Below are 22,720 nucleotides of genomic sequence, written 5' to 3'. Positions count from 1 at the left end.
CTTACTCATCATCATTCTCCAACCAACTATTCTACTGGGTTTAAATTTTCATAGCAGTGTGTTGATCACATTTTATATTGGCCCATTTCAATATGCTGCCAGTTTTCATGTCTATGCAAAACATAACAAGCTATTCTGAGGCTGAACAGCATTATAGATGTGGTCTACAGGTGATCAGGAGCTCCCAGTTTAGACTGGACAATGGTTCTGTACATCACCAGTGAGCAGCTATCGCTTGGTGAGATGTGCCAGTTATTAAATGACTTGTTTAAATCTTGACCAACTTTACAGTAACTTGACATTCAGAGGTACACAACAGTCTCCTCACTGAGCAAAACTAATGCAAATTACATATTACTGACATTACCATCATGGGAAGACCCTATCCAGAGCAGCAGTGCAATCTAAAAATTACACGCAGGTTAGCAAAGTTCTTCAATTATGTCTTTGTTTTAATGATTTTCTTAAACATTTGTATCATCAGACAAAACATTTAGATTATGAGAAAATATTTATTTTCAACAGCATGGATCCTGGAAGTTAGTTGAAAGAAGGCATGTTTGATGCTATGGTCTTTCCAACGCTAGGTCAGTTGAACCAGTGTGTTGTAGTGCATATATTAACCAGTTACTTTAAGGAAATGCAAAAAGACATCGTGGAGTAGGAAGTGAGTACAAACATTCAAGGCAGTAAAAATGCAGAATACTGACACATGGCTGGAAAATGTCCTTTTTGTAATGCTCTTTTAGTATCACACAAAACTAGCAACTCACTTGAAAACATTCTTTGTCAGCAACCATACTTCTGACCAAATGAAATTGTTAAATTTCATAGCCTTTCACCTGGAAGAGATATCAAAGTCTAACGCTCATCAAACGCCTAGATTTTGTTAGCTTTGCTTGTTATTTAGGATAGTTTCAAGGTACTGCACCAGTATCACATAGGGTTTTTAAAAACTGATTTGTATAGAAACATGCAAATAGTAATGCATGAGGAATTTCTATATTCGATTATTATTGGATGTATTGTTGATAGAGCACACCAAGCTTTTTTTTTGTTACATTTTATGCTGAACTGCTTCATTTCTGCACCTACCAATTGCCATCTCAGGTCTCGTGGCTTCCTGTGCAAATCCAGAAAGTGGAGAAAGTAAGAATGTTTTTACCTAGGATATATATTAATGAAAATAATTCTTTTATAGATAGATACATCCATCTACATATAATTAAGATTACATGGTATTTTTATCAGCATGAAATGTAAAAAAAAATAATCTCCAAGCACCCCAAACTAGTAGGAAAACACAGTTAACTGGCAGAACACACCAGTTTTCTATAAGGCTTCCGTTTTCCTGATGAATGGGATGAAATTTTTAAAGTAGGTCTGCATACATTTTAGTCATTATACCTGTTTTATGTCATAATATATTCTTAATAAAATAAAAACTCTCGTGTTGCAATTAAAGATATCTAATTACCTTATAGACAAACAGGACCTTTTAGAGAGTAGGCTGTGTCTAAAGTAGAAGTAGAATAATTAAGGTGCTTCCATATTCTTGCTTTCATTCTTAAAAAGTACCACACATAAACAATAGCAATAGTTGTTTGCACACATGCTCTTCTTTGGCTTTTACCATATTTTTAACAGCATGTGAGCCCCCGTTGGAGAATTTTATATTCGTTACTTACTTGATTTTGTACAAAATTGTGTTGTAGGAATTAATGGGACAAAATGTTGGACGCGTTTCCTTTGTCACAGCGACACTTTTTCTCTTCCCCTCATAATTTCCATTTGCATCAAGCAATAACTGCAAGCAACAATAAATTTAAAGCTAGATTTTTTTTGCACATTGTAAACTGGGTAGGACCAGGAGTTACTGACAAAACCATCTGGTCATGCAAGATTAGCAAATTCTCCATATTCCAACGCGTTGCCATCTAATCTGCCCTGTTTCCCCTGACACATACTAACACAATGAAGCTGGACAGTGGTTCAACAGCAAGTGCATGTGATAGTTCTGGCAAGACTATTTGTGTTTTGATTGAGCACATATTTTATCTGGGAGGGGCTAGAAAAGCAGGGCCTTTTTCTTCAGGTCATTCCGCTTCCAAAGTGCCAGACGATCAAATTCCTCAATGCTCATTTTGAAGACTTCCTGGAACTCTTCAGGGGACAAATGCCTCTTGAAAATGAAAACACAAAAGGTATCATTAATCTCTTCTGTGCACGGGAATATTTCTGCCCTTCCTAGGTTTTAAAACATACCACAAAATAATGCATTAAGATTTGCATTTAAATTCCCAGTTTGGTTCTGGAAAAGTCTGCATCATAACCAAATGAGCTCAAAGGAGCTGAAAAATGAAATTATTGATGGCAGTAGTGACTTTTGAAACAAAAGTAATCATTGCAATGTAGTTCCAACTGAGAAGAGGCTCTGGTCCTTGGGAAAAAGATGTGTTTATACACGGTGCTTGATGACAGAACACCCTGAGACAAATTTAAGCTATTCTAGGACTTTAAAGAGATTGATAACAATGTAATTTCAGAGTTGGATTTGCTTCGCCTTGATCTTTAATGACAGTGGTGGATGCCACACTGGCCCACTAATAGCAGCCTTGTAACAAAGGAGAGAGCACACTGCTAAATTCTTAAATCCAAAATATGCTTATCCATGGGGATAGACTTGTATCAGAAGTCAAGTTGGATAAAGCTGGAGTTCTATTAAATGCCAAGAACTATGCTTCTATTTGATGTTTTCATGATTCAATATTAAAAAAAGAAGAGAGAGAGAGGGAAAAAGGGGAGAATCCCAACACAAAGACTTGGAAGGAGCTAAGATAATTGCCTGACAAATACTGCTATGCACACAAACATACAAGGCAGAAAGCATAAGTATGTGAATCAGAAATGAGTATTGTATTAAATTCATCTGATGATTGTGGACTAGCTCTTGCTCAAGCATTTCCGTAGTAACAGTTATCAGTGCAATGGGAATTACAAATTGCCATGTTTTAAATACTGACACTCCTCTTCCACAAAGATTTCCTTGAAACCTGGGACTAGGCCTGCAATTTAACCCTCTCCTCCCCAGCCAAGCTTCTGACTTGAAGTTCTCAAGGCACAACTCTCCTTCCAGGTACACCGGGCAGCCCCATCCTGAGCACCTCCGTGCCTGCTGAAGCATCACTTGCACCCAGAAATGAGGTTTTGTAAAGCTCTTAGGATGGAGGAAATGCTTGGACATGCCTCCCACAGCATAATCAGGCTCATCAAACATTAGACAGCTGCACTATTTCAAGAGAAGGATATTGGCCTTTTCCTTTCATCTCCTTGCCTCCTGGCTGCAGGACTTCCTAAGAGGTGAGAGACCCAGATTCAATCTCCTTGCCACTTGGAGAAGGCTCAAACTTGCCATGTAGTCCACACTACTCACTCCCAAGAAGCATGCCAGCCAGCCAGCCAAACAGCAGGGTAACTTCAAAGGCGATCAAGTCCCCATGAATGTGAGTAACACTGCTTCCAAATGCTGAGTGCAAGATGCTGAATACAGAGGGGAGCACAGCAATCCCCAGGGGAAAGGGAGCCCAGGGGTCCTTTAGGCTATGCTTTTGTTGGCAATGTTAATAGGTCAAGGTTGTCTATCATTTGAATCAGGCCCCAGCACTGTTTGGAAGAGCACATGCTCTGTGCTCTTTAGCCAAAGCTGTGGCCCAGAGCATGCTAACATGCCCTGGCAATCCCACAATGGTTTACCTGACCAGGATGGACACAACCTCATTGGCCTACCTATTTTTTTGACAAATTTGAAAGCAAAACTTTACTTTCCACTTATTAACAATGCATTTATCTTTGTGATGTAAATTACTCAAGAAAAATTACTGAAATTGTTTATAAGAAATCACTACATTTAATTACCTTGAATGGTCATTATGGGCTCATGTGGTTTCTTAAAAAAGGACAGCCTTGGTTTCCTTCCCTTGAGATTCCACATATTCAGAACAACAGTGACTAAGAGTTTGGAACTGAGCCTTCATTTTTCATTTGACCAATGACAGCAACCCACCATAAGCACAGTGCATAGCATGGAAGGAACACGCCATGCATATTTGGCAAAGGAGATCCTGTTTCACATGGAAATGAGCAACATCTGACAATGTATTTTAGAAACAATCTCTCACTGACAGAATTTTATTCTACTGGGTTTGGAAAGAAAAAGTAACTTCTTTCTGCATTCTTTTTCCCTCTATCTTCCTGGTAGCCCAGGGGACCAAGGTAAGCATGCTTACCTTCAGCAATTTCTCACAGCAAGGAACAAGCTGTAAATTGTGGGATCAAAAAAGAAGTCTGGATGAGTGAAGCTTTTCATATTTTGTTTTACCTTGCTTTCTAGATTGTGGATAAGAGGTGAAATGTCCCCTCACTCAGGGGAAAGCAGTGACAAACTGTAGTTTATGCTCAAAATCAAAAAGCCCATACCCTGCAGGTAAACCCACTTTGCCAATCATTCAAAACCACAGGAACTTTAAAACCTGAAAAATAATGTTTTAACAAATCATTTCTTGAGGTGTATGACACCATCTCTTCCTAGAAATTGCTGTGGTCTCATCAGATCTGTTTCAGTGCTGAAGGTCAATGGAGGGAGAGTCAGAAGCCTTATGTCAGGCCCCAGGCCTTTCCTGCAGGGTGATGAACACTCACAACACTTGACCTCACGACAAGGCTTGCCACCAGTCTCAATACAAGCTCTGCAACTCCTCTGTTCCTCTTCAAGGCTGAACTTGGCCATTTATCACTTTGCTTCACACTCAGGCTTAGTGAGCATTCAGTCTGCATGCACTATCCAAGTCAGCATGAATTACATGTGTGCTCTGCTCCTCTGCACCACCTTCACTCCTTGCATGCACTCCCTTTCTAATTACACTGCACTTTGGATTGGGTTTTGGGTTTTTATAAATTTTTTTGACTTACAGCAGCTCTCAGATGGTGCTGCCTGGTCCTAAAGCAGTTGAGTTTTCAGCCCAGAATGCAGCAGCAGAGATTGAGATAGGGAAAGCATTAGCTCACTTATTTCCACCTCCCATTCTCCACCAGGCAGTTTCTGTGCTTTGAATTCTCCTCCACATACCATCCCTTATCTGTAGGACTAACAACCAGCCTGCAATACTAGCAATGTTTCTTACTCCCTCAATGCATTATTCACATGGAAAATTAATTCTAGTAGATGGGGACACTTCCCCTTTGGTCTGAACCCTTGCTAAGGACACCAGAGTGAGCCCAATGCTGCATAGTTCCCACTGTATTCCCTGCATCTCAGAAACGTTCACCATCACTTTCTTAAGCATCATGGACTCTAGCTTTGGGACTGAACCTAGAAGCAGCAGTGATTACAGTTCTGTCTGCAAATTTTGGAATAAACCTTGATCCCAGAAAGATGTCATCAAACTGGCAAAGCTTCAGATAGAAGTAACAAAAGTAATCATGGGTTGCAGAGTTTGATTTATGAGCAAAGACTAAAAGGCCTAAGCATGCATAAGCTTAGCCAAACGATGACTAAGGGAAAATATGGTAAATGTCTACAAGTATTTGAAGGATCTAAACACCATGGGAATAGGTCAGTGTGGGAAGTTTATGTTCATAGTTTTTTTGTGTGTGATGCTTAACCTTACAGCTTTAAGACCTAGAGCTCTTCCCTAAAAAAGGAAGAGAAAATGCACCATTAAGAAATCTTAGATTGATTTATCTTTCTCCTCAGCTATTTGAATATTAATTTGTCTCAACTGAAATGTTACCTTGTCTCATTAGTCAAACAAAAGAAGGGAAATTGAAAATTATGCATAGGGAATTTGAGGTAGGAGAGAAGATGTGTATTTAAAGCCATGCCTGCCAAGGCCAGGAACATTGTTGGGTTCTTTCTTTTTGTTTTTAAGGATTAGATCAGCTTAAAATATCTAGCTATGTCACTAGTGCATCACTGGGCCATTAAATGAATGGCCCAACTTATTGGTAAGAGTCATTCCTCTTTTTTACTAGCGTTGGCCTTGTTTACATAGGAAGTCTGGGTGTTTTACAGTGTGCTAGTAACCAGTTCTTGAATCCCTTTGTGACAGTTTGGCCATATTTAGGCAGCTTAATTCAATTTACTTCTCTACTCTGCATCAGCAGCAAAGCTGGGCACACTGCTGACACTGAGGAGGATAGAGGGGACCCCATCAAGGTCCCCTTCTGCCCACACTCTGAAGTGCCTCCATGTAAGTGAGATCAGTGTGGAAACTGCAGAGTGGTGTTAACACGATGCTGCCTGAAAGCCTTGTGAAAAGATATGGTTAACAGTTTAAATACAGTTCTTCACTGAAAAGACTGCTGTACCAGAGCTCACAGCATCAGAACATCAGCATTTTGGATATATTTGGCTAGATAACTGCTACACTAGAAGGGTCTACCACATCATATTGTATTGATTAAATCGTATTAATCTGTGGTTTTTAACGTTAACAGTGCTCAATTCTGTTGTTCTGGATTGTATTTTATGTCAGCTTGCATGAGAAATGAGAGCAAGACAGGGAGACTTGGGTTGAGTAACGTGTTGGTCCCATGAGTTATCTCCATGGGTCATAGCGGTGGCTCTGAATGGAAGAGGAAATTCATGTCTCCAGAAGCACAATCTCTCACCTATGCTGAAGCATTTTTGTTTAGAAATACAGGGTCACAACCTTAGAATCAGACTTCAGGAAGCCATAAGGTGGCCTGCAGCTTGGGAACCAAATGCTGCTGCTGTAACTCCTCACCTGACTGTTATCTATATGGCACGATGCTATACAAAAAGGCTTACCACACCTTGCTGTAACTGTGTAGCTAGCTCTCCTAAAATACATGCACGCTCTACAGAAGAATTGAACCACAAATGTTTCTTATAAAGATACACAGAACTAAGCCAGGGCTGTGCTAAACCTCTTGACTGCAGTGCAACCCCTACGATGGAAAATCCTCCTCCTCTAAAAACAGGATGAGTGGTACAGATACGTGCTCCTTTTTGAGCCTCTCAGAACAAAAGTAATTAACTGCACATTCAAATACTTTGCTCCACAGTGTTATCTCAGAGAGAACTGATGGCTTTCCGCTGTAAATTGATGAGGCTTGTCTTTGTTTTTCTGTGGCCTGCTAAAAAAGCCACTAATCATTCTAAATAGAGTTACAGTGTTTATTTAATTCGATGAGATTTCTTTTCCCCAAGAATAATAGTACTTTTAATGAAATTCAGAGATCTTCAAAACTAATAGTTGGGATTACAGCATTAGTGTGAATGACTCACAGGAAGGGAAAATTGCAATTAACCTCCAGCCGTACTGCAGCAAGCTGTGACCAGGTCACGCTGCACAAGCATGTTTATTCTGTGTCAGCAATGGGATGGGAGTCCTCACGTGCAAACCTGCTGATGCAGGAAATTTACAGGGTATCATACTTCCTCATCAGTCAATATTGAACCAATAAACCAACCCGCTGGATGGCAGGAGGTGATGAGGTGAAGATGAGAAAAATCCAAGTGCTAATTCCTAGAGGTCACTTCAAACCTTGGGTTTGTTTCTCTTTTGCTTTTTGTTATGTTATAGAAAATGACAGCTGAGCATTACATTGCCTTGCCTTGAATCTATAGTGAATCTGTCAGCTAGTTGCTCTCTCTAAAGCACTACTGTGCACTCTGTTTTATAGAGTGTCATTTTAAGTAGTTCTCCAATTCATTTTTGTTCAGTCCTCCTCACAATTCAAAACATCTGATCCACAAACTCCAGAAGTTAGAGCTACAGGATCTTTTCCAAAGACTTTAAAATGCAACCCAGTCTAAGTAAACTGGGATTTATTGGGAAGGATTTACCCACAGTTAAGTGAGCATTCGGCTACACAGATGATAGCTCTTTAGGGCTTTGTTGGTGGGACCAAGTCCTTTCCTGTATTCACTAGGATGTGCCAAGTATCTTGGCTGAAGACCTTTGGAACAGCAATAGCCTCCTCCCTTCTCCAGTGTTGATCCTTACCCCCTCCACTCCATTCCTTTCTCCCATGCCTCTCAAAGTTTGCCTCTCATCTCTTTTCAGATGTCCAATCATAATTTTCTGGGAAATTTTCTCTTTTATCTGCTGAATTTCGAATCCTCATTTTGCTGTCACAAGGTTTGCACTGTTTCCCTCCCTTCTTTCTGTTGCACTGCTGGGGCTCAGCAAGCTTTTCAGAGGTTCCTTCTAAGGCTACTGCATGGCTAATTACAAAGCTGCAATTAGCCATGTGCCATGTTCCCATGAGACTAGTGAATGTGATGCTCATCCACAGAGTAATTAAGCTTCACGCTCAATAAATATTTCAAACTACTAAGTAATTATGTGATAGGGGAGGCAACATTAAGAAATGGCATGAGTTGCCACCTAACAAAGTTCAAAAGGTATCAAAAGATAACTAGAGCCACCCCATTGATCAGAGGATGAGGCAGGAGGCACTGTAGCTGCAGTTATGCTTGATCAGGGCACTCAGTCGCAACACTGAACAGTTGGAGCACTTGTGCAGCCGAGCTGTGGCAGGAGGTGTAGATCCTACTCTCTCTTTGGCTTCCACATAGCAATGTGGCTCCCCAAAAAGGCTCCCAGGAAAAGGAGTGTAACAGAAGCAGTGAGGGAGTCTGAACTGTCCCTCCACCTCCTTGGGCTCCACCAGTGTAACCCCAGGCGTCTATACAAGGCTCCTGCATCTGCGGATGCATCTCATTTAGTATCTCAGGGTACCACGAAACTTCACAGAGAAGCTCTGGTTCTGCTCAGCACTCCCACTGTGGGGTACTTAAGATCTAACCTCTTCTGAAATATCACAAGGCACATGCAAAACACTCTGCAGTAGCACTGTAGATTCACTGTTTTCCCCAGCTGAGCAGTTATGCAAGAAGCTGAAAAGATGCAAGTATTTTGCTCAGGGGTATCAGTGTATTACCTACCCAGTGGTACACAGTAGAACAGCTCTAAGGATAACCTGTGACATCATTCCACCATTTAACAAGCAAGCCTTTTCCTATTAACTACATAAGTATTTGCCCTCAGCAGACTTCTGATTAAAATGTTAGATAATTAATGAAATAATTCACAAATAAAACTAAATCTATGAATCTACAACAAATTATGAAAATATATAGAGGACCCTGAATTTCAGAATTTTAAGACAGGTAAGTGCAGTTTTACCCTAAGAGGCAGGTGGTGATTAACTGGAGAATCTAGTAATTTATTGTGTGTTCATGGATGTTCGTGCTACCACTTGTTTGGATAATTGTCCCAGTCTCACAGCTGGGGTTCAGAGGTTCAGTGTCAGGTGGTATGTCTATGGCTTTTGGGCCTGATCCAGAAAAGTATAATGGAGTCAACATGAAATTTTCCATATTCATTTGCTTTAGGCACAAAACACCTTAAAACAGGTTGTCCAGTTTCCCTTAGTTTTGGCTTTAGTGCAGCCCTAATATGGACGTTGCACATCTAATCTCTGTTCACCCCCACAGTGTTTCCACTCTGATAGGAATTGCAGCTTTGGTCCATACCATGTCATTTGAAAAGAGCATTTTAATTTTGTGATGGCTCTTTTCATAAGGGCTTTGGAAACCGATACAGGCATCCAGCACTGATCACAACACAAGCATCTTGCCTAGAGTAAGGAATGCCACACACACATTTGGGAAGTTAAACATTGTGATGGTTGCCTGGAGTCAGTGAACCACACCTTTTCACTCCAGGCTATGAGCGAGCTTGATCCTGAAGTGAGCTGTAACCTTGAATTCAGCCCCAAACTACAAACTGCTCTTCTCCAGGTTAAAACACATTGCAGCTTTGCTCTGATTTTCTCCATCTGAGCTACAGAGGAGGTGGGACACACGATGTTACTTGAATAAATGACAATTAGGAGCTGGGGATGTTACAAATACAGGCTCAGTTACTGGAAACCATTCCTCAAATGGTTCCAGCCCAAATGGCAAGAACCCAGGGTAATCGCTGAACAAAAAGCCGTGGAAAAAATGTCATCCCCAAAACACATCCAGACAGGCAGTTTCAGGAGGAAAAGCATGTTTGAATTAAAGTGAGTGCTCTGTTCAAACAAGACCACACCCATGTTCAAACCTCTCCTTTCTGTTTACACACCATGTGGCAGAGGAAGGTTTGCTACTTGACATTCCAGAATACTTTTCTTTTCCTTAGCCATTGTGCAATTGTTTCAGTGTATCCTTGTTAAACAAAGAAGGAGCAGGTTCAAACAAAAGTGGAGTAATTTACTTTCTACTGTATTAGATAGGCATGAATGAATAATGCATTCAACTGTTCCACAATCAAAAGAAAAGGCCAAAGAAACTAAGATACATTAAGATAAGGAAATCAAATGAAAACACTAAAAGATGGTTTCCAAATGGAAGACTACAACTATGCTGGCTTTCAAAACTACCAGCCCGTGACCACAAAAGAAATCTTACACTCTGTGATAAAAGCAACTTCAGGAGGAGAGCAAATAAATCAATCTATTCAGCCAGGTATGAACTACCAGTTTGGATGTGCAAGTGCTGAATCACATGGCTGTGACTGAACAACAGGCAAATAATATCCAATCCAAGACAAAAGTATCAAGTGCATGTTTCTAGGAACCCAAGGCCTTAATCATAAAAGATATTTGAGTACTTAAAAGAGGCACTGAGACTTTCAGACGTGTCCATAAACCCAACTTCATTTGGAAATAAGAAGAACAAAAAAAAGAGCCCATGTGCAACACCACCTGAGAAGTCAGTAGGTAAGGAACCTGCTAATGTGTACTGTTCCAAAGTGATGGCTTAGTCTCTGGAGACTCCAATAATGAGTTGTCCAAAATAGGAAAGTTTGCCCCAGGACACTTCATATTTAAGCCCCTGCATGATCCTTTCGATAAAATGTTCCAAGAGAGACAAAAATCACGTATTTTCTCAAATGCTATTGTAGCAAGAGCACCAAATAATCCACTTTTGTAATTATGTTAAGGATGTGTCTTCCCAGACTATAACAATACAAGCCAGTTAGGAGCTTGCAGAGGGCAAACTTTAAAATAAGGCTACCTCCCTCAAGGACTTGTCCAGCTGAGTTTTGCTGGACTTACCTTCGCTGAACTTCATGAAGTCCTTGTTGACCCACTCCTCTAGCCTGGCCTCTGAACAGAGGCTCTGCTCACCAGAACAACTGCTGTCCTCCCCAGTTTGTGTCATCTGCAGACATGGTGAGAGTGTAATTCCTCTTCTTCACCCAGAATGTATAATCCTCTCCTAGCCTACCGCTTAGTTGTTCTGTAACATCATCTGAACTAACTTTCTCTTCACCATTTCCCTTTAGAGCATCTCATGGGAATGCTGCTCTGGTCATCCAACATTAGAATAAACAGCACTGTGGTACTGAGAAGCTTAAAAAAAATTCCTGTGCCAGACCCTTATCTAGTGTAAATTCCTTGCATTTCTAAGCTTATTTCAGGTTACACCAAATGAAGGTCCAGACTATTCATTCCAAACTCAGAGTGCTAGTAATGGATCAGCAGGTTGTTTACTGTAATTAGTTCTCAGTGCTGCGTGTATTAGTTCACTGTTGGTGTAAACATCCCCTGGAGAAGCACAAGGATCTGGGCTACTTCTGCCTCACTGCTGCATTAGACCAGGCAAACAGCAACAAGCTGAGTGTTTCTACACTTTGATATAATTGCTTTTGAAGAAAGAATTCCCATTATTTGAATGCATCTGTTACCAGTTGAGCCATCCTAATCTCTAGGGATTGCTTGGGATAGAAAAATATGATTTTTTACCAAATAAAAAATATACTTTTTATAATCCTTAAAATAAATTTCTTATACAACAGAGTAATTTAAAAACATACTCACAATGGGAGCAAATCTAGGAAAACACTACCACCCATTACAACCCCACCCTCCTGTGGTCCTCAATCATTAGCTGCAGCCTCCCTTAATCTGACCCAAGGAGCTAATACCAGTTACTTGAGCTCATTTGTCATGACAGGAACACTCAATATAAGAGACTTCCCTTGGAAGAGGGAATCAGAGACAAACAACAACGCCCTTTCCATGACATCTACGCTGGATCATTCAAAGTTCACAACAAACCCAAGGATCCTGGAGTTCCAACCGCCCTGCCACATGCCTGAATCTACACAGGGTTGCCCAGGGCCCCATCCAACCTGGCCTTGAACACCCCCAGGGTTGGGGCATCCACCCCCTCTCTGGGCAGCCTGTTCCAGCAGCTCACCACTCTTCCCCTAATATTTAATCTAAACTTTCCCTCCTTTAGCTTTAATCCATTCCCCCTTGTCCTGCCACTATCCACCCTTTTAAAAAGTTGATTCCCCAAATGAACATCACCACAACTCTCATTTTTCTGCACTGATTATGCTTTTTATTATTACAATCATGCCTTATCCAGGCTTAAACCAGCACATTTGAGGCTCTTTTTTTTCCTTAGAAAGAAATCAATACTACACACTGGGGAATCAAGAGACAAGTACGTTGAAGTATTTCAGAACATGACACCATTTCCAAGACATACTACTGGTATAGAAATTTGGTACATGCAATTTTTTTAAAAATGTGATCTTTAGTGAGGAACTTCCTGCTACTTCATCATTTTTTCTATGTCTTTTTTTGGGTTGATTCAGGTTTCTTCTTTTCTTTTCACATTATAAAGTTAAAATACATTTATTTAAATACATTTTTTCCAAAAGCCCAATATTGTTAACTGCATCATTTTCATTGAACTATCTCTTCTTAATAGTAATTCACACAAAGATATGCCTGTTTATTAATTTAGCTTAGTCTTTATTCAGTCCATTAATCAGTCAAAAATAAAAAAAGCAACCTCATGAGTTTTGCCTTTGGAAACAAAACATCCCTTTCCAATAAATGTTATCTGCACTCTTTAAGTCTGTACTACTACTCTTTGAGAGAGGTGGATGCCACAGTAAATCTGTAGCGCAGTGAGTATGGATCACACAGCCAAAGGGAAGGCAGAATAAGTCAACGAACAAGAAATGCAGTTCCATATATTTGCAGGACAAATGGAGCATTTTTATAATAATAAGGTTATTCTAGGAGGTTTTTTAATAGTAATTAAATAAGCAAGTTTCCACCCATCCTGTTCCAACTTTCGGTACACTGTATAATCACCCAAAACTACAGAGTTTCATCAGTAGCTTGGTAAATCACCATGTCATCAGCTATTTGCCAGGTTTTTGGCTATTCTTTTTTAGTTAAATTGCTTGCACACTAGTGTTTTGAAATGACATATAATATATAATGCAATTCCTCTCTTCTCTCTTCTTTCATTGCTATTATTTGGACACAGGAATATCTAAGATGGTAAACAAATGGGACAAAGACTTGCAAAGCCAACGAGCATCATCCCTACCTCCAGCCTGGTCCTGTCCACGTCCTTAGGCAACTTCACACGAACTCGGTTTGTTACGATCAGGGTTTCATAGGGATAAATCTGTAGAAAAGACAAGAGCATGTGAACTCCAGACAAACTTGAGCCTGAGGCGTGGAAATGACAGTGTGGGGAACTTACTAAGAGAAGAGGTACATACTTGCATCCCGATTTGACAAGTATTTCACAGGGGCAAACATTAGCAAAAGCAAATGGACAAAGGAACACACGTAACCTTGCTAGGAAGTGGTGACTCGGATTGTTCGTCCAGTGTTGGAAAAGCCCTTCTTACCTTGTATTCTGCAAGAGAATGAGAACAGGTTCATGGTTGAGAGGTTATAGACGTCTCCCTAAGCCGCTGCAATGAACATTTAGGTACACCAGCAATTTGTGATGCAACTGTATTCCTCTCTTCTGAGTAGCTGTTGGGGAACTGCATGCATACTAAGCATTTCAAGCCCGTGCTCCTAATGCCTGTAACACTATTACTGAAGCAATAGTCCTTGAAACCAAAGACTTGTTACAGAAAACCCATCTCCTGATGCCACTGGGTTGCACAGTAAGTATGCTTGTCAAAATTGGGACTTTTTTTTGTTACAGGAGGCTTTTGTGCAGAGTTAAGTGAGTCTGTCATCCAAAGTCCTGCCCTTATTTGTTCTTTACTGAAAATAGTTAAAATATATGGATTATCACAGCCATGCCAGTTTGGGAACATATATGGAAATAACTGAGTTAATACAATATTCCCAGATGCCAACAGCCTGCACTTGGGCAGTGGGAATAATGACAGTGAAGAAAAGATGATATAGGGGTGAGTGGACTATGATTCCTGGGTCTCAACTCACACAGGAATATTCTAGTTAGATCAGTATACTATGTATGATATGACTACAAATTTCTTCTCAAAAAGAGTGTTAGGCATTCAAATGGGTTGTCCAGGAAGGTGGTGGAGTCACCAAACCTCGGGGTGTCTAAGGAAAGGTTGGATGAGGTATTTAGGGAAATGGTTTAGTGAGTAATATAGGTGGTAGGCAGACGGTTGGACTAGATGATCTTGGAGGTCTTTTCCAACCTTAATGATTCTATTATTCTATGATCTATTCACACTGATGATTAAATGCAGCCAGGATAGCCAGCATGTTTCACAGACCTTTTAATGGTCTGAAATAAAATCAGTGGTAAGTCTACTTTTCAAAATCTGTACTTTAAACTATTTAGACACAAAGATCTGTATCAACACAGAGGCCTGAAGTGAAGCATCAGAGTAAGATTTTTCAAAACAAGATTGTGTGCCTCGGCAAGAAACTCCTACTCTCCCTCATCAGTAGATGCATGCTGCTAAACTGCTCAGCTCTTCTGAAAATTCCAACCCAATTTCTGCATTAAGTTCACAGTACACTTAAACTGCAATAAAACAAAAAGCAAATAAATTCTGCTTTTTGAATTCTGCACATTTTAACCACACTATAGGACAAAGAAGCACAGTGGACTTTTTATTAGCTACTTCTTGAAGGAGTAACCCTCTATGGCAAGCATCCTAAAGGAAGAAAACATGGAGTGGAAATGATATTACAATGTACCTTTCATGCCCCAGCTTGCCTCCTGGTTCATTTCGTATTGGCCCATATTTTCAGGCTGAAAGAGAAAGAAAACAGCAATGTAGCAGCAAAACACACTGCAAAATCACTCTGCACATTGTTGAGAGAAAAAACAAAACCAGCTGGTACTACACAGTGACAAAAGAGATCCTTGTGAGACAGAAAGAGAATAAGGTTTCATTCAAACTTGACCCAATTGATCCAGGCAGGAGACCCAAGTGCTGGCAACATCCATCAGTGTTTAACTGCAGAGACAGAGCTCGTCCTGTCGGCAAGGACGGAGTGTCAGAGGGATGCCTGGTGCCTTGGTGCAGCTTGCTGCCCACACTGGGAACTCCTGCAGTCCAGCAGAAGCAGAAGCTGTCACCTGAGAGGCAATTGAAGTGTTGTGTCAACCCACCTCACCTCAAAGCCCCTTGGACATTTTTGAGCTCTGATCCCTTGCAGCTTTCAATGAGGCAGAAAGGTGCCAGAAAGCCACCAGGCACCCCTATTTGAAGACCTGGCACTACAGTTAGATTGAAATTGCCTTTTACTGTGATGCAGACATCTCACTGCAGTCATCCAAACAGACCAGATAACTTATGCTGCACAGAAACTTGTCTCATTCTGCTTTCTGCTTGACACTGCTGATGCCACTCGAGACCAGGGACCACTGTGCACATGTGCCATAGCTTTATTTGACCCACTGCTGGCAGATGCTATGATAACCACCACTACAGGAGATCAGAAAAGCAATGCTGTACGATTTTTAGCCCCAAGTACCATGTTTGCTTGTTAGGGTATCAATGGCATGCACAGCTACACTCCCAATCACCTGCAAGGCTCCTTACTGTTTGGTTTGTTATGCAGGACTGGGATGGCTGATTACAAATTTAAAACCCCCCACAAAAACTGATATGGACCTGCAATCCAAACAGAGGACATCCATTCTGAGAAGAATTCTGGCCGTAAGGATATGACCATCAGCAACTTCTTATAGCTTTCTAGTTTTCAGCTGCGAGGTTGGACCCTTTAGGCAGGACAAAGGGTGCCACCTGCTGCTTCCATACTGCGTTGCATGGCTTCAGCCAGCCCCGCTGCTGAGGGAGTTTGCTTTGGCATCACCCTCGTGCAGCCTTCTGACGGTCCCCTGCTCGCTTCAGGTTGCTGCTAACAGTCATTCTGAAAAGTCAGAAAAAAGCTGCTGGCTCCTACGTGGGGACAGGTTTATGTACATCCTCTCAAGTCCCTTAATCTCATTTGAGCAAGTTCCTTCAGAGAGGAATTCAAGCAATCAGGTATTGAAGTGATGCAGACACAATTAGCCTTGTAATGTTCACTAGTTCACTCAAAGGGATGGTAGCTGCTGAAAATCAATTTATCTACTCAACAACAGTTGCTTTCTTGTAGCTCCTTCCAATGACCTGCAGTTTGATTCCTATCACTGGGGAACTTGAATCCTGCTTGTGTAATTTTGCAGCTTTCACATCTTCCTGGAGAAAAGAGAATGAGGTCCTGTCCATTTAATGTAGACACAAATCAATCTTCAAAATCTAAGTGCCCAAGCATCTATGTATTGCCAACTTCTCACTATAAACAATACTGGGTTTGCACATAAAAATATGAGCCATGCACTGAGAATCCTTTATGCTGGAAGCCAGAGAGAGAGAGAGAGAGAGAGAGCACAGTGTCAAAGATGCCTTTTCCCTGATGAACTGAAAAAAACTATAGTAAAGGATTAGGTAAAGATTAGATAAAGAACCCCTAGTCCAATCTGGTCACAATTTTGTTATGCATTTTGCTCTCTAGATTGGTGCCTGCCATTCTATCTGTATTGCTTCCTCCCTGCCTTGAAAGTATGACAACTGTGTGCACACACATACACACACACACACACACACACACACAGAGGAAAAAGAACTGATGGTTCAGGAAATGCAATGTGGGCTGCTCCACCTTTCCTCTAAGAGAATTACTTGACTAATTATAGGCCTAAACTTCTCTATTATTAATTCAAGCTGCACTGTGATCTATGAACATGTGCAGCCTGTACATTTTGGAGCTTTGTTTGTTTTGGGAGGAGAATCAAGATTCCTAATGCTCATGACACAATTAAAAGGAGAAGCCTCAGTCCGTCTTACTCCTCCAGACAAACTGGAACCCACATAGGGTACGAATCTGTCAGACAGGGCTGGCAGCCAAAACACCTTCCAAATGTCATCACTGTAGATTTTCAACTAGTTACCAAGCTGTTTATGATACACTTACTCCTGGAGAATGCAATTAAAGGTGTACCTACCTGATGTAAGCCATTCTTTCCATAGCCAGGTAGAGAAGCAGATTTAGAATATGGAAATCCTGTAAGACATAAGAGACAGCTCTATTTCTGTAAATCCTTTACAGCCTACTAAAACACAGAATTCAAGAAATTCAAGGAAACTACCCCAAACAGTAATTACAAGATCAATATGTCCCTTCTATCACCAGGATGAAATATACCAGAGCACTGCTGATCTCCTCGCTGTAATTAATGTACATTAACATGTGCAACAATTTCTACCAGCACCAGCACGTCAAGCAGCAATCACCTGCAGGCATGACATGAAGAGAGCTTCATGGGACTGAAGTTATGGAAGCCTTATGCAGCTATGTTGATGCAAAGGAGAACCCCTGCCCTACAACTTGGTGTTAAACCATGACTTGCAAACGGGATTAAAGGTACCACCTTTTTAGAGTTACACCACTTCTGATCACGATGATACGATTTGGGGTTTATTTTCTTAAATAGGAGATTTGGTAACCTACTACTGTAAAAAGAAACCCACCCAAATTTCTTTCTTTAAAACAACTTCTACTGCTTCAAGTGGAAAAAAAAACATACAAAGAGAAAGAAAGTTTTAAGACAGACAACATCGGGAAAGTGGCACTACCTTCAGTAAACTGAAGAGCTTTGCTTTTAATATGGAGAGTCTAATAAGAAAGTTTGGAAGCTCCTTTTGTCAGTGAAAGGACAAAAAGTGTTTCAGATTAGTTTCTGGTTAATAAAAATGATGCTGTATTGAAATGACAGACTGGATCAGTTTAAATTAAACAGAAGATGAGCAAACACATGTGTAATAAACGTTCTTGATTCCAGCACCGGAAACTTTGACAAATTGATGCAAAGAGTTAGAGAAGTCAGTTAGCTCAAAGAACTGAACATACAATGCTTCTTTCTGTCAAAAATGTTAGCAATCTCTGGCCAAAGAGGAATGTAGGAAGGGAATCCAGACCCCACTGGATTAATAAATACCCTAAGGAGATGACTAGGAATAAGCATACAGAAAGAAAAAACCCAAAGATGGATCAGCAACAGGCTCATGATGTGCTGAGATAAAGTGAGAAATGCCAGAAGTCAAGCTGAGTTAAACACTGAAAATGATATTAAAATAAATAGCAAAAGGCTCTCCAGCTATCCAAATAGAAAGAGTCCAAGGAAAGAAGAAATGGGATTACTGGGAGTTATGCTGTATCAGTACACAACAGAGGTGAAAGGTAACCTAGGTGGGCTCCAACACTGAAGGGGTATTTCACTGCTGTTTTTAGGAACAAAAGGCAGTGTACTGAGCAACAGGGAGGGACTAATGAATAAGGGTATGCCAGTGAATCAGTCATGATCAAAACATAATTCAAAGCACCTAATGTACTCAAGGTGCACTAAGCTCGCATCAAATCCTAAGTCCAATACTTCTTCCCATTGGAGAACAGCAAGTATAGTTTTTATATTTAAGAGAGGAACAAGAGGATGAGGAGCTACCAGCTTGCTTCCACCAGAAAACTGGAAAGGAAAGACTGAACAATAACACTGAAGTAAACAGAAAATCAATTAACAGTCATGTAGATTTTAATTGGTTTGGGGTAAGTTAAAGACACAGTGCCAGACTTACTTGGTAGTTTTCTTTGTCAAGTGCAATTACTTCTGCACAACATAAATGTTATTGGATCTCATTGAAACGTTTGGTATGGAATTAAACGCAAACCCAGAGAAGATTGAGTTTAACAGAGGAATTTTAGGGCCAGTAAAGAATTAATGAAATGTAAGAAATGGGTAGTGAGAACTGCACAGAGCTGAGAAAGTGTCAGCAGAGACTGGTGCTGAGTTGAAATTGCCTAATGTTTTCGTTAATCATCTGGATACCACCAGCAGTGTTGGGCTAATAAACTTTGCTGTTGAAACAAAGTTACAAAGCACTGCCAGTATGGAGGAGGATTGAGGTATCATAACTAACTGGGATAACCTTGAACATTAGAGTATTAGGAATGGGATAACATTTAATAATCCATGGCAAAAAAACATGTATTTTGGGACTAAGAAAACCCCCAAACTTCTAATATTTAGTCTGAGAGCTCATCATTTGGAAAGGATAGGGAGGTGACTGATTGGATAAACAGCTCAATCACAAGGTGACTTGTGTTGCTAATGCAAGTATAGGAAAAAAAAGGCATAAGGTGGAAATGTTTGTCTTGATACGTGTAAGATATGGAAATAATTGTAGCGGTTTTGGGCAGTGACAGGAGATTCTGGAGGAATTCTTTGTGCCATTCTTGTCCATCAGCATTCAAAGCACATCAAATTAACTCCACCAGACCACTGCCCCATAGGATAACTGGTGCAATGAGAGCTCATCAAGGAGGGGAGTCTTGGTAAGCTTCACTTATTTAAGGTAGCAAAATGAAGATGATCCATAAAAGCAAGAGATGCTTTAGAAACATAATCAACCACTCTCTGAAGAGTGGTATAAACTATGAGCAGAACTTCTGCAGGGGTTTTCCACATCTGATAGAGGGCCATAGTGATGAACACTGAATTTTATGGTTCACTTAGCTACTCCAGTTTACAACCTGGGAGTTTCCTGCTGCTTGTTATGTGAGTGGCAATGACACCAGAGGGCAGAGTATATAGCCTCTCTGAGACAGAGGGAATGGATCTGCAACGAAAACTGTCATCAACCAGTCTCTCAATACATATGTAGAAAAGCATCAGATCAGCTCCAGAAAGCTTTCAAACATACCTGACATGCACATTACAATGAAAGTTTCAGGAGTTCATTTCTGGGCAATGCACCTCATGCACACGTATGTGATGTCTGCTGAGGACTAAGGAATCAAATCCCTTCAGGTTAGACCAGTGAGACTGATGATCCTAAATAACTCTTCTCCTTTATCTTGTTACAGCCTTGTGGCAAACTTTGTGGCATCTGTTTTTCCTCTTCCTTGCATAGCTAAGCCGTAATTTCCTTAATATAAGTTGATGGAGCCAGCTATCACATTACCAAAATGCCCACAAGACTGACATCCTAGCCCTGCTGCCAGGCATGCCTTGCATTGGATGCATTCTTTTGGAAAACTGCTTCCCCAACTTGTTTACCCCAGATGACCTGCTACTGCCATATGGTGTAAAGCAGAGGAGACAGGGAGAGGAATGGCCTGGTTACCCATTAGAATTCACTTAAGCTGTTTGCCATTTATGTATGAGTTAATTGTGATGATGATCTCCTTCACCTCCTGACTTGCTGAAATGCAGAGCAAGAAACATCTAGAACATAGTTTTGGTTCTGACAGCAACCACGGACATCTGGTCTTCAGACCAGTTCTTAGAAACAAAATGATGTTGTTACTGCACCTGGTCACTCATATACAGACCTGAAGGGTCTCTGTGAATTTAAGAGGTAAAACTGTGAGAAATAATAAAAACAAGCCTCTTTGAAATTCACCTGTGGAGCAAAGTATTCTTTGTCACAAGAAATGGCTCTGCTAATATTCAAAATAGATAGTTTGTATCAGGGAGCAATTAGCACAGTCCAAGCATCTGCCTGATCCTACCATTGAGTGTACTGAACCCAGGCAGCAGCACTCACGGGAGTAGCCGGCAGTCACGCCCTCCTGCGCCCGCGGGAAGTTGTCTCTGTCGGTTCCGGCAGTAAGAGACAGGGATCGGGTGTCAGAATCCGGGGAATTAGTTCTGGTGTCCACATCCCCTCTCAGAATCAGCCAACTGGTTTTCAGCTGGAGAGAACAGACGCCTGTTACAGGATTCAGGTTTAACATGAACGCAGTTCTGCTACCTCGCCCCTTTGGGACGCCTTGTGAACCGATGACGTATTTATGCTCATCACAGCCTGAACCATCCTTTATCAAATCCTGAAAGTTCAGCCTATCATGGAACTCCCTGCTACATGCCACAGCTACCAACAACTTTTTTAACTTTCTGAGGATAGTTTCTCCCTCAGTACAAGATGTGCTGTCATCGTACAATCCATCTGCTGTTAACATTTGTTTTGTTTGTCAATATGCACCCTAAGTCCACAGGCTTAGCTCAATCACCAACATATACACTAAGACTGAGTAAAAATCCATTAAATTATTGTTCTTAATATCCTTATTTCTTCCTTTACTGTACAATGTAGATTCTAAACCCTCTGAGTGAGAGTTTAAGCTTTTCTACATATTCCTGGAAAGACCTAAAAGTCATAATGATTATTTCAGTTATCTGAGAGAGCACCTTTGTATATGAACATGTTTTAAAAAACTGTTGCTTCAAGAAAGATCAATAAACTCCTCCCTGATGTTCTTCTTGATCATTACCTTCTTACTGTCCTGATCCAGGCTTCCATCCTCCCCTTCTGATCTTCTTGCTGCTGGAAGATTAAGTTAATTTTAAAAATCAGAACACAATATAACTCTTTCATCTTCTGTTTTGATTTCAGTTATGTTCCAAATTAGAGGGAGTTTTTAAAAAACCCAACAAAAGAGCAGAACAGAGCAGGTCAGAAAACTTTATGTACAGAACTAGAATTTTACAGAACTACTAATAATAATTCTGAAATTCCTACAGTAACACTCATCCTCTGGGCACACAGTGAACTTACACAATCTATTCCATCTGGATTTTGAACCTGAACTTTTAAAGAAGAATCTACTTTTGGGCAATGATTGATGGGGAAAAACGCCTGTATCATAACTTAGGGAGAGATTTATACAGTCACTGCACACAAGAACAAGCTATTCCCCCATTCCTCTCTGTTACCACGTCCATGAAAGTACATAGGGTTATATACTCAGCCTGTGGTCTGCACACCTGGGCCTTCTACATTCCCCAAAAGGACAGTTATGATGGTAAACGTGACAGAAATACATTTTATATTGTCTCTTCATGAAATCTGCAAGAGAGGGTGTTTCAGACCCTAAAATTCACAATTTCGTGACCAACCACTTTTTGGGCTGTATTGCCCTCTTAAAGAGTATTTTAACACCACCAAAATAAAACAAACAAACAGAAGACCTAACCCCACAAACAAACAAAGCCAAATCACTGATCATTTACTGTAGTTCTCCTGTAACTTTCCAATTGGCTGCAATGAAAAATGCAGAGCTGAAAACCTAAATGCTATTCATTAGACAGATCCCAACCATCAAGTGTGGTTTTCCTTGCCTTTCATGTATCAGCACAGTGTTCTAGACACAGTGCAGAAAGTGACAGAAAGGTTTTGTGGCAAATTTCACAGCGTTTTGGATAACTTCCCAAAATTTGAATCCTACCTGCCTTTCTAGCACTCTATGCTGTTTTGGGGAGGGTTATGGAACTGGAGCCAAGCACACTTTTAAGCCCATGAGAAGCCATCATGACAAGGGGGAGGAGATCAAA

At 40.7% G+C, this 22,720-nt stretch overlaps 1 protein-coding gene across 1 annotated transcript in view; it reads right to left on the bottom strand.

Moving 5' to 3' along the window:
- Nucleotides 1–440: 440 nt before the first annotated feature.
- Nucleotides 441–22,720, bottom strand: part of ABLIM2 (actin binding LIM protein family member 2) — a gene marked incomplete at its 5' end in the record, with an annotated part of 99,676 nt that continues 77,396 nt past the window's right edge. The window contains 7 exons of the mRNA XM_084266749.1: nt 441–2,182; nt 13,439–13,519; nt 13,692–13,756; nt 15,037–15,091; nt 17,336–17,394; nt 20,934–21,081; nt 21,661–21,713. Of these exons, the coding sequence (XP_084122875.1) occupies nt 2,069–2,182; nt 13,439–13,519; nt 13,692–13,756; nt 15,037–15,091; nt 17,336–17,394; nt 20,934–21,081; nt 21,661–21,713 (575 nt within the window). The 3' untranslated portion in view covers nt 441–2,068. The remainder of the gene's footprint in view (nt 2,183–13,438; nt 13,520–13,691; nt 13,757–15,036; nt 15,092–17,335; nt 17,395–20,933; nt 21,082–21,660; nt 21,714–22,720) is intronic.

The sequence above is a fragment of the Gallinula chloropus genome (assembly GCF_964237585.1).
Source record: "Gallinula chloropus genome assembly, chromosome: 7".
NCBI lineage: Eukaryota > Metazoa > Chordata > Aves > Gruiformes > Rallidae > Gallinula > Gallinula chloropus.
This window is presented reverse-complemented; position numbering and strand designations above follow the sequence as displayed.